We start from the raw sequence: 11817 nt of genomic DNA on the forward strand, positions 1-11817 counted from the left end.
CTGTGTTTATTTGACTTGAGTTGACAATGTCAAACCACTGCAGAGTTGGCCCACAGTAGGTGTATAGTATAGTATGGAGCTACAGTATACGACACATAATGGGACGCTTTTGGAAACTAGATCCTCCTCCTCCTCGTCGGTCCGTGCTCTGCTGCTCATTCCACAGCTGTGGGTGGCAAAACAGTTTGACACAGCGCAGACGTCGATGGGAATCTGTGCCATACTCTGAGTCTGAGTATAATTATTTTGCTCATTAGTTTACACTCCTCTCATTCTCTGTAGGTCAGTGTCAGACAATTCATCATCTCCTTCACTCCCTCTTTGGCTTTCACACGACTCACTTCACAGAACTGTCTGACTGGCAGCTTTTCAGCTCGCACAAAAAGGACTCCACAAAGAGATGAAAACGAGCCGACAGGACTATTGTAAAACAACACAGAAGGGGAGCGATGAAGGTTTTCAGGATATGATTATAACGATATATAATACTGCAACAGTTCTTAATCACACATCCACACGTTCTTATTTCTGCACAAATGACCCAGAGTAATGTGTTAACAAGAAACCCCACATTTTATTTTTAGTCGTGCAGGTACCTTCTCAGGTGTGTGAAGCTCTAGCCCCTTAAGATGAACCTGTGTAATAAAAGTAGGTCATGTGAGTCAAAGGAAACGTATGTATGATGGGACTTCATGTGTGCAGCTTGTTTGTGTACCTGTCCATTCCTCGATGATTGTAGCTGCTGTCCATTTTTGCGCTGATGTTTTCTGCACAAGTGTGGCCAGATTTCCGCCTTTCAGCATCACGACAAATCCTGGACAATAAACATTTTTTAGTTGGATATTAGTCAACCAAACAGATGCTTGGATATTATCCTGTAATGTTTGATCCCTGTTAGCTAATCTTAGCATTGTCTGGGGCCAGGTGCATAAACGTAAAGTTTAAGTTTAGTCTTGGCCTTAGACTGGTCTTAGATTGTAAGGTTAGATTAGTCTAATTAAGCCTGTCTGTTGCATAAATATTAAGACTGACTTCATTTGAGGAAAGTTAACCACCTTTCCCCTTGGCTAAGGTGAGGTGAGAGCTTTGTTGCCATGGCAACAATCTGTTAGAAGGTCAGTTAGCTATTTCAACTTTAAATCCATTACTTTTAGCTAACAATTAGCTAACCATTTCAACTGTTTACCCATTACTTTGTGCTAACCACTTCAACTGTTTATCCATTACTTTGTGCTAACCACTTCAACTGTTTACCCATTACTTTGAGCTAACCACTTCAAATGTTTACCAATTACTTTTAGCTAACCACTTCATCTGTTTACTCATTACTTTTAGCTAACTTTTAGCTAACTATTTCAACTGTTTACCCATTACTTTAAGCTAACCACTTCAACTGTTTATCCATTACTTTTAGCTTACTTTGAGCTAACCACTTCAACTGTTTACTCATTACTTTTAGCTTACTTTTAGCTAACCACTTCAAATGTTTACCAATTACTTTTAGCTAACTATTTCAACTGTTTACCCATTACTTTAAGCTAACCACTTCAACTGTTTATCCATTACTTTTAGCTTACTTTGAGCTAACCACTTCAACTGTTTACTCATTACTTTTAGCTTACTTTTAGCTAACCACTTCAAATGTTTACCAATTACTTTTAGCTAACCACTTCATCTGTTTACTCATTACTTTAAGCTAACCACTTCAACTGTTTATCCATTACTTTTAGCTTACTTTGAGCTAACCACTTCAACTGTTTACTCATTACTTTTAGCTTACTTTTAGCTAACCACTTCAAATGTTTACCAATTACTTTTAGCTAACCACTTCATCTGTTTACTCATTACTTTAAGCTAACCACTTCAACTGTTTATCCATTACTTTGAGGTAACCACTTCAACTATTTACTCATTACTTTAAGCTAACTTTTAGCTAACCACTTCAACTGTTTACTCATTACTTTTAGCTAACCACTTCATCTGTTTACCCATTACTTTTAGCTAACTTTAAGCTAACTATTTCAACTTTTTACCCATTACTTTGAGCTAACCACTTCAAATGTTTACCAATTACTTTTAGCTAACCACTTCATCTGTTTACCCATTACTTTTAGCTAACTTTAAGCTAACTATTTCAACTTTTTACCAATTACTTTTAGCTAACCACTTTATCTGTTTACCCATTACTTTAAGCTAACCACTTCAACTGTTTATCCATTACTTTTAGCTTACTTTGAGCTAACCACTTCAACTGTTTACTCATTACTTTTAGCTTACTTTTAGCTAACCACTTCAAATGTTTACCAATTACTTTTAGCTAACCACTTCATCTGTTTACTCATTACTTTAAGCTAACCACTTCAACTGTTTATCCATTACTTTGAGGTAACCACTTCAACTATTTACTCATTACTTTAAGCTAACTTTTAGCTAACCACTTCAACTGTTTACTCATTACTTTTAGCTAACCACTTCATCTGTTTACCCATTACTTTTAGCTAACTTTAAGCTAACTATTTCAACTTTTTACCAATTACTTTTAGCTAACCACTTCATCTGTTTACCCATTACTTTTAGCTAACTTTAAGCTAACTATTTCAACTTTTTACCAATTACTTTTAGCTAACCACTTTATCTGTTTACCCATTACTTTGAGGTAACCACTTCAACTATTTACTCATTACTTTAAGCTAACTTTTAGCTAACCACTTCAACTGTTTACTCATTACTTTTAGCTAACTATTTCAACTTTTTACCCATTACTTTGAGCTAACCACTTCAACTGTTTATCATTACTTTTAGCTCATTTTTAGCTGATTCAGTTGTTCTATTTCAGCTGTTTATGACAGATTATTGTGCCATATTCTTGAATTGAAATTTCTGAACGTATTTAACGGCTTATTTAACAAACAAATTGGATTTAAGCTGTTTATCTTTTCTGTTATTTTCTCCCATAGGCTACTTGGTGTGGTGTCCCTGTTGGATCCATAATGTTTTCTCTCCTGTGAAGTGTCTTATTTCACCCATAATGCATTGCGCTACAGGCTATCAATGTTTACATTAGTCACTCACAGGTAAAGCTTTATGCAACAGGTACATTCAAGTCTGACTTAAAGACATATTTAAGACAAAGACTAGGTCTATTTTGATGAAACTGGCCCCTGAACGTATTAAAGACACTTACGTGCTTCTATAATGTGAGCTGAAGTGTGAACGATCAAACGGTGTGTTAGGGAAAGCCTGGTTGTTTGAAGCATTGCGAAGATGCCCTGATGGTTCCTAGAAAACACAAAAACAGGCTAAAAACAACAGCTCCAAACACAAAGGTAATATTGATTAAAGAGGGGAAAAACTAGGCTATAAGATAAAAATATATATAACCTTTTTTCCAATGGTCGTCTCAGTTGGAGCATTACTTTTAGTCTGTAGTTGTGAGGGCAGAAGGGAGGCCTAGAAGAGCAGAGGGAAGGATGTTTAAAGTTAAAGTAATACCATTACACACTAGAGCTCACTGGAAGGGGATCAATACTCACCGGGCAGGCCAAGGGAGCGCTGGCACCTCGAGTGAATCCTGATTCTCGAGAAAAATAGCTGCTGCACGGTCTCGCCTCAGTGCCCTCAAACACAAGCAGAGAACGATGCTGTTAAACCTCACAGCTTCTGGAAAATAAATCTTACAAACTTGCATCCTTTCAAAGGAGAGGTCAGAGTGGATAAGATATGTGGGTCAACCTGCAGAAATGATGGTGGAATGAAGTCACTTTTCGTCACTGAGCTGCGAGTCTGGAGAGGTTCAACCTGAACATCAGACAAAGAAGTGAAAGTAGATGTTGCTTGGGGATAGATAGACAGACACATACATTAAAAAAGTAAGTGGTGTACCTACTGTGTGATTACAGACACTGATTCATTTGACAGGAATGGTTATTTTTAAAACATACCAGGCAGTTATGTTTGTCCCGAAATGTGATTAGTTGAAGGTTGGTTCCCTCTGTGAAACCACTTTCTCCTCTTGGACCCACAATCACATGTCTCTGGGTAACTGGAGGAAGGGCGACAGTGTAAATGCACCATTTAGAAATGCCATCAAGTCATGAAAAGCAGCCTAGAATATAATTTTTTGTCTTTCTCACATCATTTATTTCTATTAAGTCATACTTTTAAACTTTAAACTGGCATAACTTTATTATTTTACCTGTTGGTGTGAGACGATGTGGCACAAATATTCTTTGGTATTCTGACTGAAGAGAAATATTCATGAAAACAGATAATAAGAAATGTACTACTTAGTATGCACATGTGATGCTTATTAACATCTTTCTGTGTCCTACCTTTCCCACCACAGTCACTGTTTTCGGACGATTCCTCCGCTGGAAGGCGCTGTCTCTGGGTTTGTTCATGACGTTTGGCAAAGACCCCGAATAATCCGACCGGATGTGAGGCTGGAAGTGTAGTTTAGTTTGAGACGTGAAACTGTCAGATAACAGGAGTCTGCAGACACAAACAACACACCTGTTATTTGAGGAAACAGGCTTAATGAAGCTAGAGAGGAAGAGTCGTTTCAGTTGTCAGTTTAATCAGTTCAAAGAAACTTTGCTATCAAAATGTTCTTGTATGTGTCAGTTCACCCAAATTACAAAACTATACATGCTCTATTGTCTCTAGTGGTTTCTAACCATGCAGGTAGCTTTAGTTTTATTTGCCTGATTATTGATTAAGATCACCTGTGATGATTTACCATGAGTGAGCAGGGCCTTAAAGATATCCCTCTCTGGGATTTCAGCCTCCACTCCCATATCATGCATTGAAAATTGGATTTTTAAAAAAGCAGCAATGGTAACAGTAGCTATATAAGAGGGACTATTTCTTTGGTAGAAAGTTCAAGTCTTCACAGCAAAATCTGGACATTATCCAGATTAACAGGGACCTTGTTTCTGTTTAATCAAATTCTTCAATAAAATGAGCACCACATGAACCTCTATTCACTAGATGTTTGTCTTAAAAGCCCTGCACGTCCATGGTAAATTCACACAGGTGATTGATTAGACCTCTTCTCACGACTGTTAGGATGTACAGAAAGTGCTTGATTGACATTATATTGAATAGGGCTGTCACGTTTAGATTTGCCCTAAACGATTATCCCAAAACTAATTCCTGATAACGATATTATTGCGATATCTTTAAAAGAAATGGAGGAAAAAAAATGTTTTTTGGCAAATGAACAATATGAATGTAGGAGTCCCATTCCCCTGTAATGCTGTGTGTCCGACATGATTGCTTTCCTATTGCTACTAGCCAGAAGAAGGATACTTTTATACTGGAAATCTCCCACTCCGCCTCTACACTAGACGTCGCTCAGTGACACCATGTTGCTGCTCCAGCATGGGAAAATTAAGTACGCCATCAGAGGGCCTTCACTGGGTTATTGTGCTTTCTTTTAAGTTTGTTATTCTTAAAATCCCTTGGTGATGTGTACATTTCCACTATTGATTGTGGTGCTGGATTATTTACACAATATTATCATGTGTGTATTATTAACATGATATCAATATTGCATATTTAAATAATACCGTATATACCACGCAACACCCTCAATATTCAACATATTAGGGCTGAACAAGTATCACGTCTATCGGCTTTTTCACAGCAGACACTTTGACTAGTAGGAAAAGCCAGCATGAACAACACCAGGACCCTGAAACCCAAGCAGCTAAATGGAAATTAGCCATCATTAGCTTTATTATTCACATCTGTGCTTTTCCTACTGGGACATGTTGTGATGAACTGACCCTTTCAAGCTTCTTCCCTTTACTCAGGACGTGTAAGAAGTTATTTTGTTTTTTACAATTTATACCTTTAAAAAGTAATTCTTTACTTATTACTTGGTATTAAAAGTAATTAGTTACATTACTCGTCATATTACTATATTACTTTCACTGGAAATTGTAATCCCTTACTTACTACTCGTAGTAATAATATTACAATTATGCATTACTGCTCAACACTAGTACCGACACAGGTGTTTTCACTTACTGTATGATTGTCTGATCCTCATTTTACACTTTTATCTCGCTGATTTGTGCACAGAGTTCACGTAGCTCCACCCAGCTTCCACCTGACTAGACGTCCAATCAGACAGGGTGATTTGAAAACACCTGTGTAGGGCTTTTTAAACTAGAAATCAACTGTTTAATGAACTCGTTTAATTTTCAAACACCTGCCCTGACACTTACCCAAACGGAGGGTTGTCAATGAGGTCCAAACTGGGCCTGTAATATATGGCTGGTCTCTGGTTTGATGTGAAGCCTGACATGCCGGGACGTCCGAAATAGGAAGTGAAGTTCACCCTGCCGGGGTCTGAGACAGTCAAACAAGAAAATGGCCATCAGAATCCTAATCTGAATCTGAATCAGTGTGATAAAAGTTATTTATGTTTATGCTGAGACTGTTTGACTATGTCCTTTAATGTGAATTAAAAGTCCACCCCCCCCCTTCACCATAATAAGTGTTGTAGCGTTTGACTGTGTTGCTGGTCAGTCGTCCCCTGCTGCCTGTTGCTCCAACAGTCGGCGTGACCATCCTCCCCTGCTCAGCCATCTGTGACTGCTGTAATGGAAACGCTCGCTGACAACAGTGATGGATGGCAAAAGTCCTCTGGGCATGTGCACAGTGCTGTAACCACAAAAACAAAAGCAGCAAACAACGTGTAACTCTCTTTATTTTTGACAGAATCCAACAGAACTCTCTGAAGAAGTGATTACAGAGTCTGTAGCAAATAATGCAATACGTGCTCTCTTTATCAAATACTGTGTGAGTGAGGAGAAAAGTTCAGCAGCACTGCAGCACAGCTACAGATATATTCATTTACACCAGATATAAATTACCCCCCGAAGAAAGGAAAGCTTCACTTACTCCCCAGACGTACCTGTAACTCCAGGTGGTTGTTCAGTTGTTGTGGTTTTGCAGGTAAACAGGTCTCTGTTGCTAGGAGACGCCGCACATTGCAGCTGAGGAGTGACTAGAGTGAAAGGTCGACTGCTAACATGTACAGTTAACATCAGATAATGTTTCTACTGTATATCAGGTTTATGCTTTATTTCCTATAAGCAAGTTATTTGATCATTACAAAACTAGATTGCATCCTCTGGATTATTAATGTTGCAACATTCAGCTGCTTTTCTGTATTTTATAATAACACCAAGTATGTTCCAAATGTATTCATAAAAGAGGATAGAGTTGCAATAATGTCTTTCATACAAGACATAACAATAATGGAATTATTATTTTTTTTCTTTCAATCAGTAGGGTCTTTGTTTAAGTTTGTATTCATACAACTATTGGAGCAGAGTCGGCCCTATAGACATAGGTGGAACAGGCGAATGCCAGGGGAGCCATACATCAGTAGGGGCACCCCAAATGAAGGAAGAAACAAAATTCTAAATGTATAACTTTTACTTATTCAATCTTGTGAAGGGCTCATTGCATGGGTGGAATATGATCTAAAAAAAAAGTACAAAATGCCAGTGTCCTTCAAAAATAATCCAAGGCACACTGTAGATTTTGAACAAAATTAAAATGCCTTTATTTTACAGGGCAGTAATTGTTTAAAATGACCAACGCGTTGCGACCGACACAGCCATGCTGAATGACCCTGATGAAGACCTATGTCGGATCCAAAGAGCACCTGTATGTGATTACCACAAAGACCCAGCCTCACTTCTTCTCAGTTGTCTTCATGTATAACTTTTACTGTTTTTTTACTATTATTTCAATATTGTTATTTTGAAATATTACCCCAAAAAGCCTACAACAACATAACCACGTAGCCCATTAAATAGGCCCTTTTTTCTGTGTTGTCTGCAGCATCACCCAGCAAAAAGTCAGAGGAAATGTGAGGACTGAATAGTTTATCTATTGCATAGTCGAAGCAGAGTGCTACTAGCTTTGGACGATAGTAACGTTCAGTAATTTAATAAATAGCTAGAGTTAATGTCAGTTACTCTCACCTTAAATTCATTAGGAAAAGTTGGAAAAACTATTCAGGTGTTTGAGGAATAACCGGCAACATAATTTTGAGAAATACACATTTCTTTAAGTTTGATCTGCATAGTTTAATCTCAAAGACATAAAGCTAAGCAGTTTCTGAGTGAGTATATCTGTTTCAACCATTCATCAGCACTTTTATCTTTATATACTTAAACGTCTCTAGTGTTCAGACCCTCTGAAAGGCAGCAGGTGGTGTTCAGGTGTCGGGTACACTGGTAACGCGTTGGACCTGTACAATCAGTCTACTGCATCCTAACTGGTAGTTAGTTGGTTATTGTGACAATAAATATGATAAAAATCAGCCTCCTACTAATTTATCATCTATTTATGTGTTTATTTTTAGTTCTAAACACAAATATGTGTATATATATTTTTTTTTTTACCAAATCATAATTTCTTTGATTTGGTAAAAAATGTACCCCTAGTAGGGTGCCCACTATTTGACCACCTACACCTTGTCCACATAATAAATTATATTATTACTAGAAGGATTAATCATATACTAAGTAGTAGCAACTTTAACACTGTAATACATTGCATTATATTACAGTTACTTATGACTTTATAATGATACAAATCATAACTAATCATTAACATTAATTAATCTGTTTACCAGAATCCAGTTATGGATTCTTCAAAAAAATATCTTATATCTGCTAACGACTCCATTTTAGTGTGTTATATACATTTATTAAATGTTTATAAATGGAGGGATTAAAGTAAAGCGGTACCATTATGTGTAGTGTGTGTATATTGCATACAGTATATTATACATACATAAAAACTACTATACAGTATTTCTACCTATATTTATATTATGTACAGTACACACACCATGGCTGCCTGACTTGTGTTACTTTAACGAGTCACTGAACAACCTTAATAGTCATTATTACACATATATATATTTGCACAACCAGTGCACTTAAGTACTATTTTGAGGTCCTTGTACTTTACTTGAGTATTTCCATTTTCTGCTACTTTACACTTCCACTACATTTTTCCGACAGCTATAGTTACTTTACAGATTCAGATTATTAAAACAAAATACAATATAATATCTATTATTCTGCATAATGGCTACTTTTACTTTTGGCACTTTAAGTATATTTTGATGCTGATACTTTTGTACTTTTACTTAGGTAAGATTTTGAATGCAGGACTTTTACTTGTATTTCTACTTATTGTGGTATTACTGCATTAAAAGACCTGAGTACTTCTTCCACCTCTGTACACGATTAATTTACATAGTCTAAGGTATTTGATATAATACATACATGTTTTTATTGATTTATTTAAATCAAATTGTTTTGGGTGTCGTATACAGATTGTAAAGCATTTTGTAATTTTGTGATGTATAAATAAAACTGACTTACATTAAATTTGACAGCCGTGCAGCAGCTCTCACAACCAAACCTCCTCAGCAGAGCAGACAGTTTCTCTGTGTGTCCATTGGATGGCAGTGTGATGCCATAGTGGCTCTGACTTCAGTCCAGCCCAGAAAAGATGTAAGGTTATGTAAAAAATGATGGATGGCTTGAAATTTGCATGACATCTTGATAAAAATGTCCATCCGAGACAGGGAGTTATCATCCACGGCTGTTAGTGGGAGAAAATGTCCGTACACCATCTATACACCTGTACACCCACAGCTACACGAGCATCTCAATTTAATCTGGATACTCTCCTCCTGGAGTATTTAGGACATCACAGAAAACTGTCATTCTTCCAGATGCAGATATAGACACATATTCTCACTAATTAACCACCAACAGGAGGATTTCTGTATTAAATTAAAGCTGTAAAAGCTATTTATATACTCCTCTGCTTTACATCAGAGAAGCTCTTCAAACACACAGTGTGAACACTTCACTGTGCTTTTCTTCACTGTTTCATTAATAGGTGGGAATTACAGTATCACATCTAACTGGGGTTTTTCCATAACAACCTGCTCACCCCCGTGGATCACTGAATCTGACAATGCATCATCATCCTCACACCGTCTCCGCACGTTTCCTTTAATTCTCACTTCCTATTCCGTCTCTTTCCATCTCATTTCCTTGGACTCACGCTGCATCTTCACCTCTGTCACATCACTTCTTGCTCCCTCCATCTGTCCAACGCTGGCAGTCGGAGGAGCCTATCTTTACCAAGCTGTTGCCGTTCCACAGTCTTTCTTGCTTGACGTGCTGTCGTGCCAAAGCCTGGGACTGTTCATTATCTCCTCCAGAAAAATAACTACAGGGGAAACGCCTGCATCATTGAAACTGACAGTCTCATTTCCTGCTTCTTTTCTCTTAAACACAATGTGCACATTATTGGCATTTCTAATTATAAACTCACAGGGACCCGTGCAGCAGGAATAGACCAGACAGGCGACTATTTTCATTCAAAGATTACAGCAGATGATTTCACTTATTAGAACAACTTCATCCATAGAGGAGGGAGTGATCAATGGAAGCACCTGCTGTACTCTGAAATGAAAAACCAGACTCTCCACGTGATTGTTTATCTCTTCAGTGCAGCAATCTGTTTGTTCTGCATCTGCATAATTCACATTATGTGCACAAACAGTCCGTTCTCATTCCCAGGGCGTCAAATACAGACGCTTTGTCACGGCCATTGGCGTTAGATACCGACGCACCCTTTGGCGTCGGTATGAGACGCAGCAGGCATTCCATTAACTACAATGTAAACCCATCTGTGTCAATATTAAACGCTCAGGGAAAGTGGGCCGGGAGTGGTGACGTATTTTAAAGAGTGAAAAGACACACACTGGGCGGGAGTGGATGTGGATGGGGTCCAACAAACACGCGGCTTTCATCCAGGAGACCGCTGTTCGTGTCCCGTGCGTCCCATAACAATTAGCTGTTCGTTCATGTCCTTGGTTCACAACGTTCAGTGTCATTTTCACTGTACAAACAGAGTAGTTTTAAGCCCAATCATGTTGTATTTTCCTAAACCATAGTAGTTTTATTACCTGAACCTAAGAAAGTGTTTTTGTTTACTTCAAAACATAAAGCACGTGTTTACAGCTACCGAAAAGTGAAACCGAGGGGTCGTTTAAGCAGCAGTGGGTAGAAATGGAGTAAATATTATTAAAAATAAGTTATTTTTATAAAACGGTCATTATATCCTGACAGTAGTGCATGAGACAGGAATCTGAAAAAAATCATGTGCCTCTGTGTCCTCCGGTGCTCCTAAGGGCATCTGCAAGATTTCACAGACTGGAGGAAAACAACCAATCAGAGCCGAGCTGGAGTCTGCCGTCTCTGAGCAGCTGTCAATCACTCGCGAACTTTGATCAAACGGTCAAACTAGGCAGCGCTGATTAAATATGAATCAATATTCTGTTACTGTAATGCCTATTTCTCACCTCAAATGTTTTCAGAAACATCTTGTAGTTTACTGATCAGTTGAGGAAATATCAAGCATCGCCCACCAGCCGGTGAAAACTTTCTCATTTTACAGCTACACAAGATGTTTCTGAAAACATTTGCGGTGAGAAATAGGCATTACAGTAACAGAATATTGATTCATATTTGATCAGCGCTGCCTAGTTTGACCGTTTGATCGGCGTTCGCGAGTGATTGACAGCTGCCTCCGTTGAATGAACAGCCAATAGGAACGCTCTCTCTCTCTGAAAAGACCTGTGATTGGTCAAAGTCTTCCGTCACGGGCTAGATGTTTTAAAGCCTGTAAACAGATCCATGAGGAGGTGCAGAAGTCTAGTTTTCTCTCAGAACACTTGAATTACAATATGCTGAAAGG

The 11817-nt window shown here is 38.0% G+C and overlaps 1 protein-coding gene across 3 annotated transcripts; it reads right to left on the reverse strand.

Moving 5' to 3' along the window:
- Positions 1 to 550: 550 nt before the first annotated feature.
- On the reverse strand, positions 551 to 7050 carry ppp1r32 (protein phosphatase 1, regulatory subunit 32). 3 transcript variants are annotated; one of them, XM_037766095.1, is made up of 12 exons: positions 6926 to 7049; positions 6498 to 6672; positions 6234 to 6357; positions 4332 to 4491; positions 4196 to 4241; positions 3942 to 4042; positions 3733 to 3798; positions 3534 to 3617; positions 3382 to 3450; positions 3185 to 3279; positions 716 to 814; positions 551 to 635 (listed from the first exon to the last, which is right to left on the reverse strand). In XM_037766095.1, the coding sequence occupies exons 2-12, from the start codon at positions 6595 to 6597 to the stop codon at positions 617 to 619; spliced, it is 963 nt and encodes a 320-aa protein (XP_037622023.1). In that variant the 5' UTR covers positions 6598 to 6672; positions 6926 to 7049; the 3' UTR covers positions 551 to 616. The 3 variants fall into 3 exon arrangements, with proteins under 3 accessions (XP_037622023.1, XP_037622024.1, XP_037622025.1); XM_037766096.1 differs by having other exon boundaries at positions 6913 to 6970; XM_037766097.1 differs by lacking the exon at positions 551 to 635 and having other exon boundaries at positions 3185 to 3281; positions 3383 to 3450; positions 6926 to 7050.
- Between the last annotated feature and the right edge of the window lie 4767 nt (positions 7051 to 11817).

The sequence above is a fragment of the Sebastes umbrosus genome, chromosome 4 (assembly GCF_015220745.1).
Source record: "Sebastes umbrosus isolate fSebUmb1 chromosome 4, fSebUmb1.pri, whole genome shotgun sequence".
NCBI classification, from domain to species: domain Eukaryota; kingdom Metazoa; phylum Chordata; class Actinopteri; order Perciformes; family Sebastidae; genus Sebastes; species Sebastes umbrosus.